Below are 22,500 nucleotides of genomic sequence, written 5' to 3'. Positions count from 1 at the left end.
CACATTCTCAGTTGTGAGCCGTGTGTGCTGACTAATAGTAGTAGACATTAAGAGTTAACACATTTAATACAAGCAAAACAATTGCTTAGTCAAAAATAAAAGTTCAAAGCTGTCCAAGCAAGCATGAAACGGCGTGTCAAGAGTGGCACAGGCAAAGGTGAATTAAGTGTAGCTGCCTTTACCTTGTGGACTGCAAGGCCTTACATTTACTGCGGTGATGGGAAAATGAACGCTTACCTCGGGGTGACTGACCTTCCCTCACTGCCTGCCTGTCTGTCTATCTGTCTGCCTACCTGCATGACTGACTGCCTTTCTCTCTGCCTGTTGTTTTCTTCCCTGCCAGCCAGTCTGTCTGCCTGTCTGCCTCCTCCTGTTTCACTTCCCCTGCCACCACACTTCAGGCGTGTGGGCGGATTCAATCTGCAGGCTGCCTTGATTACTCCACCAGGGAAAGATTAGAGAGACACCACAGATAATTCATGTTTGTCATCATTACTACCACCACCACCACCACCACCACCAGCCCAACCACCACCGTCACCACCACAGCGACCATCATTACCCCCATTGCCACCATCATCGTCACGACAATCACCACCACCATTGACACTAACATCACCACCACCCTATCACCATTACCACCACCATCACCAGCACTACTACTACCACCACCAGTACCACTACTACTACCACTAACAAGAATACCTGCCGCCACCACCACCACCACCACTACTACCACCAAGAATACCTCCCACCACCACCACCATCATCGCCACGACCATCGCCACCACCACCACCACCATTAATACATCGTCACCACCATCGCTAAATATATATATATATATATATATATATATATATATATATATATATATATATATATATATATATATATATATATATATATATATATATATATATATATATATATATATATATATATATATATATATATATATATATATATATATATATATATATATATATATATATATATATATATATATATATATATATATATATATATATATATATATATATATATATATATATATATATATATATATATATATATATATATATATATATATATATATATATATATATATATATATATATATATATATATATATATATATATATATATATATATATATATATATATATATATATATATATATATATATATATATATATATATATATATATATATATATATATATATATATGTTACACCCCGTTTGTGAAATTGCCCATTTCATGAAATGGGCAAACCCAATTCATGAAATGAACCTAACCTAACCTAACCTAACCTATCCTAACCTAACCTAACCTAACCTAACCTAACCTAACCTAACCTAACCCAATTCATGAAATGTGCAATGGAGAGGCCATTTCATGAAATGGTTAGGTTAGGTTAGGTTAGGTCAGGTTAGGTTAGGTTAGGTTAGGTTCATTTCATGAATTGGGTTTGCCCCATTTCATGAAATATATATATATATATATATATATATATATATATATATATATATATATATATATATATATATATATATATATATATATATATATATATATATATATATATATATATATATATATATATATATATGCACATACTTATGATATAGTTATGAGGTGGATGGCAGCCAAAGTGATGGGTCACGTATGGCAGGGTTCCAGCGTGCCCCAAGGGAGGCGCGGAGACTTAGGGAGGTTAACTAGTGACAAGTTTAGGCGACACGACCCGTCCATTGATTTTGTATTATCGAGGGTCAATCACCGCCCTACTAAAGTTTGTAATTGATTGTCTGTCAGCTAACTGATTAACTTAGGGCTTCATTAACGCTAATTATGTGATGATGATGTTTTGTGGGATACTACAACTATAACCATTTATACACTACAGTACATTTTATCTGCTGTGGGTGACCAAGGATTGAGTTCTGAACAGAGTCTGTAAGGAAAATGTTGACAACCCCTTGGTTAAAGACTTGATATTTTCTTTAGACTCTGGAATGCTGTTCTTCGATAATGTTAGAAAAATAATAGATATACGAATCTTACAGTTCTAAAAAAGAAGTACCGATGATCACACGTTGATCTATTAATCACTTTTCTCAATAAACCGTTAAACTGGTGCAAATACTTGTACTACTGTCGACTTGTAGAGGAGTGCGAATGGGGCAGAAATAACACCGCCTTTGTCTGCCTCCGTGCCTCCCTGTCATTCACAACCAGCTCGGGTCTCGCTGCCTCGAGGAAGGAACGCGGTTCTCCATCTGTCTCTCCATCCGTCAACGCGAGGGCGCCTTTCATCACCGTACAGACTTACTTTCTCGTTATGAGTTTTTTTTGTGTTGATGATATCATTGTTATTATTGTTTAACCACCTACTCACACGTCCACACTTCTAATCTTTGTCTCTCTCCTCCGCAGAAGTGAGTGTGTTGGCTTCCCGTGATATGTGTTGCGGTAAGGTCGCAGGGTGACACAACGCTGGGGCTGTCGGTGAGCACGCTGGGAGCTGGAATGCGAGTAATATGTTTTTACTTCCCTATATTACTTTTCTTCTCTGTGGCTATTACGTTTGTTGTGCATAACTGAAGAATCTGCTACTCTTATTTTCATTTCCTGTCGTCAGTTAGGTCTGAGAGAGAGAGAGAGAGAGAGAGAGAGAGAGAGAGAGAGAGAGAGAGAGAGAGGAAATAAACAACTAATTTCAATCTCTCTCTCTCTCTCATGGTGGTGTGTGTGTGTGTGTGTGTGTGTGTGTAATTCACTATTTGATCTGCTGCAGACGTTACCCTACGGAACGAGCTCAGAGCTCATTATTTCCGATCTTCGGATAGGCCTGAGACCAGGCACACACACCACACACCGGGACAACGAGGTCACAACTCCTCGATTTACATCCCGTACCTACTCACTGCTAGGTGAACAGGGGCTACACGTGAAAGGAGACACACCCAAATATCTCCTCCCGGCCGGGGAATCGAACCCCGGTCCTCTGGCTTGTGAAGCCAGCGCTCTAACCACTGAGCTACCGGGCCGTGTGTGTGTGTGTGTGTGTGTGTGTGTGTGTGTGTGTATACCTAGTTGTATTTACCGCACACACACACACACACACACACACACACACACACACCACGTGCGTGCGTGCATGTGTGCGTGCGTGCGTGTGTGCATGTGTGCGTGTGTGTAAGTTAGTGAGAGTGAGTGCGTTCATTCTACTCTCCATTTCTCAACACTAATTGACTTTATTCTTACTCTAGTTTTCCTCCTCCTCCTCGGCATCTTCTTCGCTACCATGTGCAGCTTCCTTTTGGGCCTCCCTGAGTCTTCCTCTCCTGACAATTGTGCAGTGTTCAATTTTTTCCTTGCCCTTTTGTACGCCACTCTGAAAGAGAGAGAGAGAGAGAGAGAGAGAGAGAGAGAGAGAGAGAGAGAGAGAGAGAGAGAGAATTATTCAAAATTCAAATTCGAATAGATTATATTATTAGCTGTGTCAATATAAGCTTATGTTACACTTTATTGTATGTGTTCCTAAAGAAATTAGTAAAATAGTTTCTATAAGACTTAAGCGAATGAAGGATTTATTTTTTCTCATGTAGGAGAAGAAGAACTGGCCAAGGACAACAAAAACGATCAAACAAAATGGTTAGCTTAGATGTGAAGAACTGAGTGAATGCTAAGTGAGTGAAAAAGAGGAGACTTAAGAATAGACAGAAAATAACAACATAATAAAATAAAATTAGGTAACCTGCAAGAATCTATACAGATATACAGACAGATAGGTAGACAGATAGACAGAAATGAGTGGGTTACATAATCATTTAAAGTTCGTCGCTCACACCTAGAAATAGTTCACAGCGAAGTCTCTCACCCGAGGGAAGGAAAACTACTACTGTGGAAAATATTTGGAGTGAGAGCTGCGGAAAGGGAAGTGGAGAGAGAGAGAGAGAAAGAGAGAGAGAGAGAGAGAGAGAGAGAGAGAGAGAGAGAGAGAGAGAGAGAGAGAGAGAGAGAGAGAGAGAGAGAGAGAGAGAGAGAGAGAGAGAGAGAGAGAGAGAGAGAGAGACTGAATGATAGCAAACAAAGAAAAGACACACACACACACACACACACACACACACACACACACACACACACACACACACACACACGGCCCAGTAGCTCAGTGGTTAGAGCGCTGGCTTCACAAGCCAGAAAACCGGGGTTCGATTCCCCGGCCGGGTGGAGATATTTGGGTGTGTCTCCTTTCACGTGTAGCCCATGTTCACCTAGCAGTGAGTAGGTTCGGGATGTAAATCGAGGAGTTGTGACCTTGTTGTCCCGGTGTGTGTTGTGTGCCTGGTCTCAGGCCTATCCGAAGATCGGAAATAATGAGCTCTGAGCTCGCTCCGTAGGGTAACGTCTGGCTGTCTCGTCAGAGACTGCAGCAGATCAAACAGTGAAACACACACACACACCTAGATCAAAATGCTGTGCGGAACAATGGAACAAGACCGTTATAATGAACCTAATAGACAGTAAATTAATCTCAATTACACGTCAATAATACTCCTTGAAACTATTACGTGTTCCTGTCTTCCTGTTGTGTCCGCTCACAGAAATTACTCCTTGGTGCGCAGACTCAACATCGTAATAGCGTCACCTAAGACACGGATTCTAGCATGAGTGAGAATGTGTTTCATAGAGGGATTGCCACTAGTAAATCTGATGGTTTCGTGGAAATTCACTAATGTTCGTTCTTATGTTCCTATTGTAGAATTGTAAAAGTTGCATTTTTTTATTGTTTTATTTGTTTTTCAAGGGAGTTTTGGCTCGACAGATTGTAGCTTTGTGAGTTGCTGGACGTAGGAAACTTGTGTAGATCGTGTTTATATGTACCATATGTTCAACTACTACTACTACTACTACTACTACTACTACTACTACTACTACTACTATTACTAGTGCTACTACTACTACTGCTGCTGCTGCTGCTGCTGCTGCTGCTGCTACCACCAACATTACTACTAAAACTATTACTACTAACATTACTATGAACACTACTACTCCTAATACTACTACTACTATTATTTATTTACTTACTACTACTACTACCCACCATAACCCACTTGTATATCTCATTTTAAGTCTCTTTTATGTTTTCTCTATGTACAGTTTGCTCTCCATTCCAGAGAAGGTAGATATTGTTAACATGCCAGAGTTTTGAACACTGCGGAGGAACGCTAAACACGGTGCTAGTAATCGTGTAATCGTCCACTCTCTCCTACAATCTGTTATACTTTTTCTCTTTGAAGTCTTCATATCTAGTGACGGTTTCCTTGCTAATCCAGACAAACTATGTAATCTAAGCATACCAGAAGACTTAAACTTTCTCAGTACGAGGCAAGTGAAGAATTCTACCTATTCTAGACACGTCATGAGACAATTCCTTCGCAATGCCTGACCACCGAAGTGTCTCAATATCGCAAAGTAAAAACACTCAACACAGTATAAGTAAGTGAAGAATGTTACTCCGATTCTATTCATCACTATTCAGGTCTATCTAGCCAGATCCTCTTCGCAGTTTGGTGACTTGGCGCCTTAAAGAGTGGCACATTCAGTGGGTCTTTTTTCGCCTTTTTTGTTGTCCTTGATTACAGACCATTACATAAAAAGTATTCCACACATTTCAAAATAAAACGTGAATAGTTGAGATAATGACCATGTGAGAGCTTCGTTCCGAGACTGCTCCAGCGTCCTTACCACCGGTAATTTCCCAACAGGAGATAATAAAAAGTGTTATGCCAAGGAAACCTAACATCCTCTACCTTACTGAACTGCTCTTCTTTCTTTATTTCCTCTGTTTCCAGCACTACATAATCACTCGTCCTTATTCTCCCAAGCATCGGCAAAAGTGCTATCTTTAAGAAGCCTATTCCCAATAACACTGAACGGCTCCGCCCCTTCCTTTCATACCCCTCGCTGCGGGCTGGAGACGAGGCGTGCAGGGCGATTAGCAGTATCCCTTCAGGCAGGTATGGGAAGCCTTGGTAGGCTGAGAGCGGCCTCAGCTGAGATTGCTTGCCAGGAAACCGAGCTGTGTTTTGGGGGGTGACAAAGACGCAAGCCAGGAAAGGCATGGCAAGGCAAGGCACGGCACGGGAAGGGAAGGGAAGAGATGTTTTTGAAGTTGAAATGAGGAAAGGAAAGGGGTGGAGAGAGGAAGATGAGGATGAAAAGGAAAGACAATATGAAGAATAGAAAAGTGGAGAGAATGAAGATGAGAAGGTGGAAGAAAGAGAGAGCGAGAATGAGTAGAGGGATAGTGAACTGAAAACTAACACGGAATTTTCACGGGAAAGGATGAAAATAAATTTTACTATACATCCTGCAGATATCTCCACATGTCTGTCGGAAAAAAATTACGCAAAGCAGTAATATCGGTATGTGTTTTAAGTTAACGTGTGTTATTCGACAAGGAAAGAACTTGTTTTAAAATATTTATATTTTTTTTATTTTGACTGATGCAATATAACTAACTATTGTTTACGATTTCTGAACGAAGCTCTATCCAAATATTAACAATTCGATGAAAGAAAAAAAGAAGGAGAGGCAGGAGGTGAAGATATTGTCACATGAATAATTTATTTATGGGGTATATAATGCTCTCTCTCTCTCTCTCTCTCTCTCTCTCTCTCTCTCTCTCTCTCTCTCTCTCTCTCTCTCTCTCTCTCTCTCTCTCTCTCTCTCTCTCTCTCTCTCTCTCTCTCTCTCTCTCTCTCTCTCTCTCTCTCTCTCTCTCTCTCTCTCTCTCTTTCTCTCTCACACACACACACACACACACACACACACACACACACACACACACACACACACACACACACATACACACACACATTAGAAGCTCAAGATCGCATAGTAAGAAACTGAGGAAGGGAAGATGTCTGAGAGATGTTAAAAAATAGTTTCCCGCAAAGATGTGTTGAGACTTGGAACAGTTTGAGTGAGGAAGTGGTGTCAGCAACGAGTGTGCATAGTTTTAAAGAAAAAAATGGATAAGTTTAGATATGGAGACGGGGCCACACGAGCATAAAGCCCAGGCCCTGTAAAACCACAACTAGGTAAATACAACTAGGTATACACACACACACACACACACACACACACACACACACACACACACACACACACACACACACACACACACACACACACACATACATACACACACACACACACACACACACACACACACGCCCGGTAGCTCAGTGGTTAGAGCGCTGGCTTCACAAGCCAGAGGACCGGGGTTCGATTCCCCGGCCAGGTGGAGATATTTGGGTGTGTCTCCTTTCACGTATAGCCGCTGTTCACCTAGCAGTGAGTTGGTACGGGATGTAAATCGAGGAGTTGTGACCTTGTTGTCCTGCATGGTGTGTGGTGTGTGCCTGGTCTCAGGCCTATCCGAAGATCGGAAATAATGAGCTCTGAGCTCGCTCCGTAGGGTAACGTCTGGCTGTCTCGTCAGAGATTGCAGCAGATCAAACTGTGAAACACACACACACACACACACACACACACACACACACGGCGCGGCGAGGCAAATGGGCAAGCCTCTTAATGTGTAGCCCCTGTTCACCTAGCAGTAAATAAGTATGGGATGTAATTCGAGGGGTTGTGGCCTCGCTTTCCCGGTGTGTGGAGTGTGTTGTGGTCTCAGTCCTACCCGAAGATCGGTCTATGAGCTCTGAGCTCGCTCCGTAATGAGGAAGACTGGCTGGGTGACCAGAAGGAGACCGAGGTGAGGTGAATTACACACACACACACACACACACACACACACACACACACACATATATATGTGCACAGAGACGGGCTCGCCCGAGCGCGCGTGCTCTATTCCAATCTTTTCCCACCACCACCACCATCCCCACCAGTCCTTGCTGCTGTCAGGTGCTCCCCGTGTTCTCCCAGGCAGGGTGGAAATCCCTCCTGGCAGCCCGTCCCTCTGGCGAATCTACCCACTCGTTAAGCCGGTTTACTTGTAGCGTATGGGATGTAACAAAGGAATGCCTTATGAGAAAGTTGCAAAGCTAAACCACACTAAGTACTAACGGAGAAGATAGGATTGTAAAGTCCCACGCGAGCATCATGTATCGAGTAGTTCTGGGTCGATCAATAACTACTGGAAACCATTTGCTGAAACCGCCCCGATATCACAGCCACGCCAGCAGGACAGACTTGCATTAGGAGCGCCAGCTGTTACCTGGGCGTAGCATCTGGCGGGGAGAAGCTGAGAGGGTGACGTGCTGTGGAGCTGTGGTCCCTACGATGGTTAGCACCACAAAGAACTGCCACATATGGACCTGGTGCCTTCCCGCAGCTTCCCTTATGTTCTTAAGCTCTAATTTCCATTGTTAAGCGGCGAACATTTTAACAGGAAACAATATCATGTGGTGTAAAGAAGTGTATATGTGTGTGTGTGTGTGTGTGTGTGTGTGTGTGTGTGTGTGTGTGTGTGTGTGTGTGTGTGTGTGTGTGTGTGTGTGTGTGTGTGTGTGTGTGTGTTGATATATAACACCTGAGGTAAATTGTATTTTAAAACTGTTGTCATTAAACTACTGCTACTACTACTACTACTACTACTACTACTACTACTACTACTACTACTACTACTACTGTTGCTGCTACTGTGTGTGCCACCGAAGTGTGAGCTTGGCAGTGTGTTGGTGGCCAAGAATAAAAGTGTGAACAGAGAGAGAATCAATAGGGGCGTGGAGGCGTGGGACGTGATCGAGGGACTGAACTTGCTGATTTTGGGGTTAAAGTTGAGAGGAAAGAGAGTCGCATTGAGACCACCACCACCACACCTCCATGATGTGAATATGAAGTGCGGGTCTTGTTGATTTAAGAATGTAGATAAGCGTAATGGACGATAGATCCCCGCGCCAGCTGCAGTCTAGATACAGGGACATAAGAGAACATAATAAGGGAAGCTGCAAGAAGTTATCATTCTTACATTTGGTGGTCTCGTATCAAACATAATTCCCGCCATCATCATCCATAAATTCGTTGTCTTTAAAAGTTTCCTAATGACTCAATATTTACAACCTGATTTATGAGTCTTTTCCTTTAACAGACGAATCACTTGAAAAATAATTTCTTCAAATCTTTTCATAAATTTAACTTTATTAATCATTTACCTTTTATTGATTATCCTGTCTTGAATCCTGAAATTGAGGTTTTGCTTTATCACCATTGTTATGTCCTTTATACTACTACGTAAACGTCCTCTTGAGTCTAGAAGATACCCTCTTAACCCATGCTTTTTCAAGGAGTGTAAATTCAAAACCTTAACTATCATTTCACAGTGAACACTCGTCATCCTTTGTATCGTTTTACTCGGTAGTAATTTTCCTTGTATTGATTTTTTTAATAGACATTGGCTGCAGTGTAAGTGTGCAACGATTTGGGAAGAGGTGATGCTCAAATTCGAGTTATTTCCATCACGTTTCCAAGTTTGAATGCTTCCCTGGATGTGGGTGACGACCTTTTATTTTTATTCCTTTACATTTTTTTTCTTTTTTTCATTATTATTATTTTTTTTTAGGGATTTGTGACGCAAAGAAAAAACAGTGCAGTGGGCGAACAGGTTATTGGCGTGGGAACAATTTGACAGGCGGCATTCCATGCAGGGATTGGACAGTGATGATATTTTGAAAGTCATGGATAGAATGTTTCTCAAGTATGTGGGTGACTCACCTTTACCTTTGTGGACGATTGTAACAAATATTTTACAAACCTAACTATAAACATTAGAAGAAGGATTGAATAGTGGCAAATCTGGATCTCACTTTTCATCGCTTGACATTTTAGATCATATATATTCAGACAAATTTATGATATTGTCTATTATAATCTTGCTAAAACTGCTCGATTTTAGTACAACCGTATCGGCATTGGAGGAAAGACAGAGTGGTAGAACACAACAGACTGTCACGCCTCTCGCACCTTACCTTCCTTGCCTAGATTTACTTTCACTTCTCATCTCTCTAGAACACTCCCACTCTCCCACATTGGTAACGAAGTTTAGCAGCTTCTCTCAGCGTCTTGCAACAAGAGCTGTTACTTGCACACCTAACGCAATCACATCGCATTTCCTTTTTCTTCGTTGTAATACTTTACTTCTTCGCCTTGCCTTCCCTTTTTTTTTTTTTCATCTAAACCAATCTCGCTATTTGCTCTCCATCATTCTGTCTCTCCGTCTTTCCCTAGTATTAATCATATGGCTCAAGTGATCGGCAGTACAATGCAAATGAAAACTGAGGTGTGTACTGTTGTCAGCAAACCAGTCTGTGTGTTTTATCCCTAACGTTTTATCATTATCATTCGGTATTTTACTGCATTTTTCTTAATTTCAATGTGGTATTTATGTTATAGTGGTATTTTGCTGTAGTTGAAACTTGAAAGTTTTACAGAAAATAGTTGCTTTCATGTAAGATGGAAGAAGAAAAATAGGGGCCAGTGAAGTATTAGAGTCTAAAAACGTGTAGACGTTAGTACACAAATTATTCAAAATTTATACATAGAAGTAGAAAGAAATTAATTTGAATTTGAACATTATATAATAATTTTACCAACACATGCTTACAAGTCCTCTGGCCTCTCAATCCTGCCTTTTTTTCCTATTGTTTACTTTTTGGCGTAAAAATACAGCACTTAAATGATAAAAAGTAGGCATTAGTGGATTGCGTCACTACACTCCGACCTTTAGCAACAAACAGAGAGAGAGAGAGAGAGAGAGAGAGAGAGAGAGAGAGAGAGAGAGAGAGAGAGAGAGAGAGAGAGAGAGAGACGAGATGAGACAAAATGAAAGTGACACATGAAAGAATCCCTGGAATCTAATGAATAGGAAGAGACTGAGAGGCAGAGACAGACAGAGGTGGAGATGCAAACGAGGTCTGCGAGTGACGGCTGAGGAGAATCCAGTTAAGGTGCAAAGTCACATGAAGAATCTGAATAAGAAGAGGGTCGTGAAGATGACGAGGTAAGGTTGTCTGTGTTAGAGGAGGTGTAGAGTCTATTCTATGACGGTATAGGTGAAGAGAGATCTTTCCTGGAGGAGAATGTGATAGAGGTTTTGCTATGTTGTTCTGTAGGATTCTACCCTTTGACAGTAGACTAAGCGATGGATCTGGTTCTGTGTAAGAGATTGAAGTTATTGTGTGTGTGTGTGTGTGTGTGTGTGTGTGTGTGTGTGTGTGTGTGTGTGTGTGTGTGTGTGTGTGTGTGTGTGTGTGTGTGTGTGTGTGTCTGTCTGTGTGTGTGTGATGTAACTACGTGTATATACTGTTCTTGTGACTCTACCCTGTGATGCTACGGAATAAGAGAAATATCTTTGTGTTATATTTGAGAATCCAATTTTTCCAGTCTATTCTTTCAAATCCAAATCTATGAAGCTTGACCGCGCCAGTTATCGTCCATTACTGATCATACTACTTGAGTGTGGCTGCATTGATACTATTTACGTTCACACACACACACACACACACACACACACACACACACACACACACACACACACACACACACACACACACACACACACACGCACACACACAGAGATTACTGGAGTAATATGAAAAACTCGGCGCCCCTCACCTTTAACTTTGCTATAAATCAATCATTGAAACACAAAATACATAGAGAAACAATGGAAGCAACCAAAAATCATCAAGCTCACATGCGGCATTATCTGTTGTCAGTGAAACGTCAAAACACAACACTTAAGAATGTGTTGTTATGCAAATCAATGGGACTGTTTGTGAGGCAGTCTTGTTCACTACCTGCTGTTATTCTCATCATCTTCAGCCATTTGTCAAGTTTTATCATGAAAAGTTTTCAGGCGCTGCAAATGACGCAATTCTTTTAGTGAAGATAAAAGAGAAAGAAGAGTGGAAGCGCGAAAGAGGGAAAGTTGAAGAGATGGAAGGACGATGAAAAGTAAGTGTAAGATCTTAGAGTTGAAGAGTGAAGGACACTGGAAGAAAGACTAGGAGGATGGTAAGTGAATAATGAGAAGATTGAATAGATCGTTTGCTTTTTAATGATGTAGTTGCATTATTGATGTTGTGTTGAGTGGTGGAGAATGATGCGTACCAACCAAATGGTAAGTTAGCTTAGTTATTTGTTTACTGAGTATATGATCTTGAGTTATGTATGAATAATATTCATGTGACGAGGATTGCTGCTGCCGTACAGATAATAGTGCACTAATTAGCCTTGTTGTGGCGTGATACAGCGCTACGTCCTTGGTGAATGGAGACTAGTAACGCAGTAAGGAGTCCCATTTCCGGCATGTTTATAAACTGCCTTTTGACGTGTGTTGGAGGCGGACATGTATCATTTACTGATGTTTTCGTATCGCTCGCTTGTGTGAGAAATTATTCATTGCATACAACCGAGAATTGTGTGTGTGTGTGTGTGTGTGTGTGTGTGTGTGTGTGTGTGTGTGTGTGTGTGTGTGTGTGTGTGTGTGTGTGTGTGTGTGTGTGTGTGTGTGTTTGTTTGTTTGTGTGTGTGTGTGAGAGAGAGAGAGAGAGAGAGAGAGAGAGAGAGAGAGAGAGAGAGAGAGAGAGAGAGAGAGAGAGAGAGAGAGAGAGGTAGGGGAGAAGGGAGGAAGGATTATCGAAACTGTAAATTTAAATCGTGTAAAACCTGGCATAGGGATCAGAATCACACTCCAGATGCTCCAGAATAAATTGGATTCTCACTGAAATGTTCGCCCAACATCATTCATCCCGTGATCGTAAGAACAGTGTGTTGGTTTTTCGCTCCGCTCCACCAACCATGGATTGCAGTCCGCCCGAGAAATTTCATCGGATTTAAATTTATAGTTTGCTCGTGACTTGTGACCTGGCCTGAAAATTTAGCGATTCAGTCATAAAACATAATGAAATAGGGAAAGTAGCAGTAAGACATCGGGCATACACGTGGTAGTCTCTATAAAACAAGTTTGTCAACTCCAATGTATCTTTCTCATCAATAAACTTGTCCATATGTTTTTTTTTTCTAAGTTCCATAAATATTTTACACTAATTTCCTGATTATTACCTTTACGTTTACATTCACCAAGCAGTAATGTGCGTATCACTACCCTGCTCACACATCTCCCTCACTCTCAGCACGCACACATTGATTGCCACATCCACATCACCGCATCACCACTCCGCCTCGCTGTCTATACCTAACACATTCTTACCAAACACACAACGTCTGGCTCACACCATATCACCACGTCATCTCACATATAATATTGCCACTCCGCCTTTCTGCCCACGGTTCACCACTACCGGACTGCCCAAACACGGCCTCAAAAGAGAGGTTTACAATACCAACGAAAGAAACGTCATATTAATTTACGTGAATCGTAAAAATCTCCAACTTTTCTCAAAAAGTGTTTAATCATTCCCAGACTTGTGAATTCCATCAAGATCTGGAAGTGACGTGTGATGCACTTGTTCATCTATCTGAGGTAATTCCCTACTAATGTGGAATGACTTGTGAGAAATCAGGTAGTGGATGTAAGAATAGATTTAACTGAAAGAAAATTTGATTTAGCCAGATCTTTTTTGTGATGATACGAGAAATTTAGTAGAATGTATGTAATTACCTTAAAAAAAATTATGTCGGAAATTTTTTAGCAATACTAGTAAAAAGATAAAAAAAAACTACACATTAATTAACCTCATTAACTCTCCTATATAACCTTTTTGTCTTTTGTTTTGTTTTTCTTTGCTTTTATCATGAAAGCAAAGCGCTCAGTATTTTCCTTTGCCACACTTGGTTTATTTATCACACCTTATTAATTGTGAACAAATTAATTTTCTGTTTCACCCCCACCCTTTGAAATACAATAACTGTCATCGTCTCAATCTTTATCATCATTATTTCATTCCATTCAGTATTTTTCTTTGCCACCCTTGGCTTGTCTATTTGCGTTGGTAAGGAACTCCCCTTGTCTCTCCAGGAAATTAAGCAGCATTTTTCGTCCCCTTCCTTCCGGTTATTATGGCAGAGTAAGCACTGCGGGGACGGGAATGCCAAAGACGGTTGTTGGATGTGTGCGTGGGCGAGCAGGCGAGTAGTAGATGGTGGAGGCGTGACCACTGCACCGCTTGGCTCAGTGTGACTCAAGGCAAGTGTTTCGTTAGGATGAAGCTTGCCAGTAACTTCCACAATTAAAAGAAACCGACGAAAAGTAATGAATGTTTTTTTTTTTTTTTGTAAGTAGTGGCAGTGCGGCAATGAACTTTTTTTTTTTTTTTTTACATGTGCTGTGACGCGCTCGGCGGGCTAGAGCTGCAGTAGTCAATCAGGTTTCCAAGCTGTGGCGAAACTGAAAGCGTAGATAATGTTGTATTGAACAGTGACAAGTGAAAATATATCAATAAACTAGAAAAGAAATAGTATAAAGCCACATGAGAGTTCGAAAAAGATAGTCCCTAGGTATTATGCGAAGCATGCTTACCTTTTTTTGCATCATCATCCTCAGACATAAGTTTTTTTAGTATTTTCTATTATTAAAGCTTATTAATGACTTCTCTTATTACTGAATCATTGGCATTCACCCTGAGGATGTGAACTGAGTGAAGAGAAAAGAATAAGCATGCATGTAATTTTGAAAACAGTAAAAAGCAGGAGCAGTGTGTAGCGATAAAATAAGTTATATGTAACTTAATTATGGCAATAAATTCACAAACCCGAGAAAAGAGTGTTTTTCTGTAACAAGAGAACGAGACACCATCATCGTGCAACTGATCGGGCCAGATTGCACTGTGTGTGTGTGTGTGTGTGTGTGTGTGTGTGTGTGTGTGTGTGTGTGTGTGTGTGTGTGTGTGTGTGTGTGTGTGTGTGTGTGTGTGTGTGTGTGTGTGTGTGTGTGTGTGTGTGTGTGTATGTGTGTTTGTGTGTGTGTGTGTGTGTCCTAATTGGTGTATGGAACTTAACAGCATGGGTGATGTATGGGGTGGAGAGGACATAATAAGGATGATAGAGGCACAACTTTCTGGACCAATAACTAGGACATGAGATAAGAAATAATAAAGCAAAGTAAAAGATAGATAGAAAAATAAGTTCATAATTATAGTGATAAATAAATGGAATAGACTCTGCGTCACTGGAGACACTGCTTGATTTGATATTATAGTTATATTTTTATTCATTATTAGGTTAGTGGAGAAGACTGATCTTCTTGTGATTTTTGCCATCTTTGTTATTGATTGCATCATTATTACTATTATTCAACTTTAACTTTATTTTACTACTGACGTTTTATCATACCGAAATTTTAGTGGCTTGTAACCTTTTGTAGTGGCATCATATAATCTCGATGTTGAGTCGCCTTGCTTTCTAAATTACTCACCATCAGTGCACGCGTTCTTTCCTCACCCTGTCACAAGGATGGACGTCCAACTTCTTGCCTTGAGGATTTAGGACAGAAACTTTTCAAAAAGGCTCCGATTTCACGCTTTGAATCTATGAGTATATAGTAAGGCACCACAAGACTGCAACATTTGGTTCGGCGAGTCCTCCTCACCACCCTTATCCCTCGCTAATGATCTCGTGGGGCTGATACTCTCTTTCCTCTTTTCCTCTTTTGCTCTCTCCACCACCACCACCATTACCAAGGTCGCCAGGTGTCCTCTCTCCATTCCTTGCTGGCAATTTCTTGGACAATTTTTCCTCACAGCTCCCTTAATTTCCTTCTCACTTTTCTCTCCTCCGTATGGCTTCTTTCTTCACTCTGGAGACCTTGGGAAACATTATTCAAGTTGAGTATATTTGCTGTTTAGACTGTATTCTGAAGCCTTTCGCCCTCCCACCAAGACGATATTCAAAGGTCACATAGATGACTAACCTAGCTCTTAAGAGTGTTTCTTCTGATAATGTAGGAATCGTGTTAATCTGCTAGTGAAGCTATAAGAAAAACTCCCTTAGAAACCAGTGTAACTTCAACTAGAGTCTTCGGAACGTAGTGGAGATGCGGCGCAGAAATGTTTCATAATAAGGTCTGTTATCCTGAGGCACTGTCCCTTCGGCATTGTGTCCCGGCACTCTTGATCTGCTGTCTGTCTCCCCCCCCTCTTCTCTCCGGCAGTCACGACCCGCCGCCATCGACCTCCCTTACGTAAGAGACAATTTTTGGGCAGAAATTCCTTTTCTTTCCAGTGGAATTTGACGAAGGGTGAGGAAGACGTTCCTGTGATTATATTACCGCCATAAACATTCCTCCTGATGCAAGGCAGCCCGTAAACTCTGACTGGTTCTGACACTCACTCACACACACACACACACACACACACACACACACACACACACACACACACACACACACACACACACACACACCCCGGCCGGGTGGAGATATTTGGGTGTGTCTCCTTTCACGTGTAGCCCCTGTTCACCTAGCAGTGAGTAGGTACGGGATGTAAATCGAAGAGTTGTGACCTTGTTGTCCCGGTGTGTGATGTGTGCCTGGTCTCAGACCTATCCCAAGATCGGAAATAATGAGCTCTGAGCTCGTTCCGTAGGGTAACGTCTGGCTGTCTCGTCAGAGACTGCAGCAGATCAAACACACACACACGCGCGCGCGCCCGGTAGCTCAGTGGTTAGAGCGCTGGCTTCACAAGCCAGAGGACCGGGGTTCGATTCCCCGGCCGGGTGGAGATATTTGGGTGTGTCTCCTTTCACGTGTAGCCCCTGTTCACCTAGCAGTGAGTAGGTACGGGATGTAAATCGAGGAGTTGTGACCTTGTTGTCCCGGTGTGTGGTGTGTGCCTGGTCTCAGGCCTATCCGAAGATCGGAAATAATGAGCTCTGAGCTTGTTCCGTAGGGTAACGTCTGGCTGTCTCGTCAGAAACTTTAGCAGATCAAACAGTGAAACACACACACACACACACACACACAGAGAGAGAGAGAGAGAGAGAGAGAGAGAGAGAGAGAGGAGGCGGGATAATGGTGTTCTGCACAGCATCCCCTGTTCCTCTCTCCTCCCCACCACACATCTTTATTTCACGTTCTTTTGTCATATGGGTGCTCATGTCCCATCTTCATCTTCACGAGCTCTCCATTAAGAAAGTTTTGTAATTTCGTCGCAAAGTGTACCATGAAAACTGTACTTTTTTAGTGCGATAATTAGGCGTTTTAATAAGTCAGGGCGTCATTGCCGGTGGTGTTGGAAAGGTGGCCAGGCTCGCGTGGAGCAGAATAGGTAGTTTTGAGTTTTTAAGATTGATAGTTCATTTGAAAGGTATCGTTAATTCATTTCGTTATTTTGATATAGAAAAGGGTCTGTCCAAAGGAAACAACTATTGGTGCCAAATCGCCAAAGAGAATATGAAGCCCAAAATAACTTAGAAAATTCGTAACTCTGCTGGTGTTTCCTTACCTTAACGTCTTGCATTGTGCCTCACCTCCACCAGTTTGCTTTGGCTTCTCAAGATCGATCCTCATCATAATCCCTGCAGCTTCCTTCACACACTGCAACACAACCTTTTCATGACTCCGCTCACTCGCTCGCCTTGTGTTTTCTGAAGCGGTTGATGGTGGATCCCACTAACTTCGTTTGCTCTAGATCAGATTGTGTTTGTAAAATATTTGCCTCGGTATGCTAGCGTACGGCATATATATATATATATATATATATATATATATATATATATATATATATATATATATATATATATATATATATATATATATATATATATATATATATATATATATTTTGTTTCATTCTCTGGCCAAACACACACACACACACACACACACACACACACACACACACACACACACACACACACACACACACACACACACACACACACACACACACACACACACATACACACACACCGCGTAGTGTAGTGGTTAGCACGCTCGGCTCACAACCGAAAAGGCCTGGGTTCGAGTTCCAGGCGTGGCGAGGCAAATGGGCAAGTCTCTTAATGTGTAGCCCCTACTCACCTAGCAACAAATAGGTACGGGATGTAACTCGAGGGGTTGTGGCTTTGCTATCCCGGTGTGTGAAGTGTGTTGTGGTCTTAGTCCTACCCGAAGATCGGTCTATGAGCTCTGAGCTCGCTCTGTAATGGAGAAGGCTGGCTGGGTGACCAGCAAACGACCGTGGTGGTGACATACACACACACACACACACACACACACACACACACACACACACACACACACACACACACACACACACACACATAGAGAAAGTATTGCTCTCCATTCCAACTCTCCTTCTTTCATCATCCTCAATGGGTGAAAAAGCAAATAAAAACAAAGCAACAATATTAAAAAATGCAAACAAAGGGAGCACGAAGTATCGATAAGTGGTGCGCAGGGAAGGCATGCAACACAGTAACGTAACACCGCCGTCGACACCAAAACTACCGGTGTGGATGTTCTCTTGCGGGTACGTAACGAAGCTACAGGACAGACTGGGTGAGAGGGGAGAGGGCAGGGCGGGTGAGAGCAGGGTGGTAGTGTGCACAAGACAAGGTCGCATTACTTCAGCTTCGTCTATCCCGCGTCCACAGGCTGGCTGGCCACCGGAGGTCCCCTGTCTGGAGGCTGGCAGGCCATCCCTTACCGCCTCTCTCTCTCTCTCTCTCTCTCTCTCTCTCTCTCTCTCTCTCTCTCTCTCTCTCTCTCTCTGGAATAACTAAAAAAAAAAGGAAAAGTTTTGAAACTTAAATAAAACGATAAAATCGATTAGAATGACAAATGAAATTACGAGTGACGTCAGTGGTTATTCAGTCAGCATGACCAGTGAGAACAACGGTCGTTGCGAGTTCTGATAAGCACCAGCTTGTTACAGTGAGTAGGCTCCTTGCGATGGCGGTACGTTATAGGGGAACAGGTCGCGGTGGCGAAGGTTACCTCAGACACATGTGTATTCACGGTCGCCTGCTGGTTACCCAGCCAGCCTTCCCCATTAAGGAGCGAGCTCAGAGCTCATAGACCGATCTTCGGGTAGGACTAAGACCACAACACACTCCACACACCGGGAAAACGAGGCCACAACCTCTCGAGTTACATCCCGTACCTATTTTACTGCTAGATGAACAGAGGCTACACATTAAGAGGCTTGCCCATTTGCCTCATAATGTGTGGCCTCTGTGTGTGTGTGTGTGTGTGTGTGTGTGTGTGTGTGTGTGTGTGTGTGTGTGTGTGTGTAATTCACCACGGTCGTCGTCTGCTAGTCATCCAGCCAGCCTTCCCCATTACGGAGCGAGCTCAGTGCTCATAGACCGATTTTCGGGTAGGCCTGAGACCACAACACACTCCACACACCGGGAAAGTGAGACGACAACCCCTCGAGTTACTCGTACATCCCATACCTATGTGATGCTAGGTAAACAGGGATTACACAGTAAAAAGCTTGCCCATTTGCCTCGCTGCGCCCGGGATTCGAACCAGGGCCTTCTCGGTTGTGAGCCGAGTGTGCTAACCACTACACTACCTGGTGTGTGTGTGTGTGTGTGTGTGTGTGTGTGTGTGTGTGTGTGTGTGTGTGTGACTAAGTGAATGAGAGGATGAGTGATTGTCAGAGTGTCGGGATGAAACTTGTTGCAGTGACTCACTTAACCACCTGTTGGCTCCCGTCCCCCTGCCAGCTGCCTCCACCGCCGAGCCGCCCACCAGTTGCTTCTCCCCTTGCCTCCCTCGCTGCCAGTCTGCCTCGCTCCTCAATATTTCTCCTGCTCGCTCATGTCACCGGTTCCACGTAGGTTTTGTTCTATTTTTCTTTTTTTTTTTTTCTTGCTCTTTTAGCCTTCATTCCACTATTTCTGTTACTATTTTGTAAGTTAGTTATTTGATTTGAAATTTTGGATCATTCCCTCTAGGGACTGGCACCTCAGCTGGCTTTCTTTTTTTTGTATTTGCTGTCCATGGCCAGATTCCTTCTCATATGATAAAAATAGATAAATAGATGAAAGAGGGCGAGAAACCGCGTCACGTAAGTTGCTGGTCGCTGCAACTCCTTCATAAAAGTTGATATCGGTGAGAGTTTTGTAAGGCAGAGCACCACGCACGCTTAAGAGGATCGCCTGCGTCACCAACTCCATGGGGCTCTTCACAAACTTCCCCCTCAAAGTTTTTTTTTTTTTTCTTTCCCATCTTCGACTTTTTCCCTTTCTTATGTCTTTTCTCCTGCATCCATTGTTTTGTTGTTTTTGTTCTTCCTCTTCTTCATCTTCTATTGTTTTTTCTTTTTTTTTTTTTTGCAAGAGCTTTTTCTTCTCTTTTACTGCTTGTTCTTCTATTACTGTTATAGTTTTTTTCCTCCTCCTCCTCCTTCTCATTCTCCTTTCGTCTTCTCCTCCGCCTCCTAACAGTGGCACACCACCAGCTTGCCGTTATCCAAACAAACACACCGCGCCATCGACCAGCCACCTCACCCCATGACCCAAATCGCATTGTCTTTACAAAATATTTCCTTCCACCTGAGGCGTCCCCCCAAGGTTCTCCCAACCGAGGCTTCCCCGCTCACTAATCCTGGCATTACGAGACTTGCCTAGCGGAAAAGAAAGAATATTTGTAAGAAAAATTTCTGTTCCACCCCTTCGCCTTGCTTGGCCGAGCGTGAAACTGACATGTGTGTGGTGGAAGCCTCCTAGTGTGCCCCTCTTGTCCTGCCCCTTCAACCCCCCCCCTCTCTCTCTCTCTCTCTCTCTCTCTCTCTCTCTCTCTCTCTCTCTCTCTCTCTCTCTCTCTCTCTGCCTCCGTGCTGGCCTCCTCCGTGGGAGAGTCTTTTCTACCAGGCATACAGCAAGGTGCCGCTCACTGACAAGGCTGATGCTGAGGATGCTGAGGGAAAGTTGGTTGAGTGCTGCTGGCAGTAACAGTATTATAATTCTTAAAAGAACTGAAGATAGTAGTTAATTCGAACATTCAGTTAATATGGCAGGTGATTAAGCATTGGACCGCTAGAATCATGGGAACATTGTATCCTTGGAATCTTATACCATAGGGATGTAGAAACTTTGGAGCAGTGTCTTATTGAAAAACTGGACCTTTGCGGCCATGCAACCTTGAATAACCTTATGGCCTAGGAGCCTTAGATTCATGTAGCAATGGAATCTTGGAGCCTTGGCGGGAGTGAATGGAGAAACTGAGTTCGTATAGAACGAGGCAGGTAATTGACGGTGACAAACGGCGGCGACAAGGACAGCAGGGAGGAGGGAGTGGGGAGCAGTGAATGATGAGTGAGGCGAGACAAGCACGGCACCAGTGAGTTAATTCCCCGGAAAGAGACAAGCTGACGACCCTATTGAGGCCAGACAAGAGGCACTGATGGGAGTCATCGCCGCGCGCTTCCATCAAAATGTTTTTCTCCTTCCTGAGAGAAACGATCATAATATTTGATGAATTAAGGACGCCTGGCGTGGCGTAGCGCCCCTCACTGTCCTGTCATCCCTACGCCGCGGGGGAGGAGCCGGCTTCGCGGTCTTGCCTGTTAACCAACGCTGCACATTGACTTTTTGTTCGTGCGGTTATTCGTGATACAAAAAGCGAAACTGATGGTTGGCTTCAGCATCGAATGAGTGTAGCAACACCACAACATTTACTGTAATAAGCGGAAAAATCATCAATCCCACTCTAGGCAGTACATTTTGAAATTTCCACTGCGTTATTCCATCTCTTCCATTTGTAGTTAGTGTGGAGAAGTGCAAATTTGTTAGCCTTATTTTCCCTCTCAATCATCAAGCCCTTGATAATTTGAAGTAAGTTTTACTTCATGCAGCAGTTTAAAGAATCAAAAAAAAGCAGCAAGTACCGAGAGATTTGTAATGGCCCATTATCCATTCCTTTTCTGCCAGTTATGTCTTCTGAAATCATCCTCTAAACCTAAGCACTTTTTTATTTTTCGGCAACACTCATCCTAGCGGTAACTGCTACATTGTGTCTCCCACAGGTGGGTCTGGACGAGGAGGTGCGGCAGCTGCTAGATCTGAAGGGCCAGGTAGCTCAGCGTGACCTGCATCAGCTCAAGACCCACGCAACGCAAGACAACCAGACACACGCTTCCACCTCCTTAGGGAATGACCGCTTGGGTAAGTGAATGGATAACAGCGCGTCTACCTCACTTAAATGTAAGGGGAAAAGCGAGTTGGATGTTGCTGCTTGGGAAACATTCACAATTTGAGATGTGGCAACGGTGAATCCTAGCAATGCTTCCCTGTGACTCATTTGTACGTATTTAGCTGCCTGTGACTATGCATTCTCTCCTCTCCACTCTTTTTCTTTGTTCATTCTTTTTTTCATTGTTTCATACAGGAAACAGTCACATAGAAGCCTGACGGCTTCATGCATTACTCTACTTGACTCCCTGAGGAATGGCAAGAAATGTTAATTTGTCATATAAGTTTCATGTGGTAGGTGGGACTAGTCGTAAAATTTGATATGAGGACAATCAGGCCCGTCAGGTGTCCTTTCAG

General features: G+C 42.8%; 1 protein-coding gene across 3 annotated transcripts in view; it reads left to right on the top strand.

Moving 5' to 3' along the window:
• Nucleotides 1-22,500, top strand: part of LOC123513146 — a 139,316-nt gene that overhangs the window by 85,817 nt on the left and 30,999 nt on the right. For all 3 annotated transcript variants that reach the window (XM_045270055.1, XM_045270053.1, XM_045270054.1), the window contains exon 4: nucleotides 21,978-22,116. In XM_045270055.1, the coding sequence (XP_045125990.1) occupies nucleotides 21,978-22,116 (139 nt within the window). The remainder of the gene's footprint in view (nucleotides 1-21,977; nucleotides 22,117-22,500) is intronic.

Source organism: Portunus trituberculatus, chromosome 35 (assembly GCF_017591435.1).
Source record: "Portunus trituberculatus isolate SZX2019 chromosome 35, ASM1759143v1, whole genome shotgun sequence".
Classification (NCBI taxonomy): domain Eukaryota; kingdom Metazoa; phylum Arthropoda; class Malacostraca; order Decapoda; family Portunidae; genus Portunus; species Portunus trituberculatus.
The sequence above is the reverse complement of the archived record's forward strand: the minus strand, read 5'-3'. Positions and strand labels throughout refer to the sequence as shown.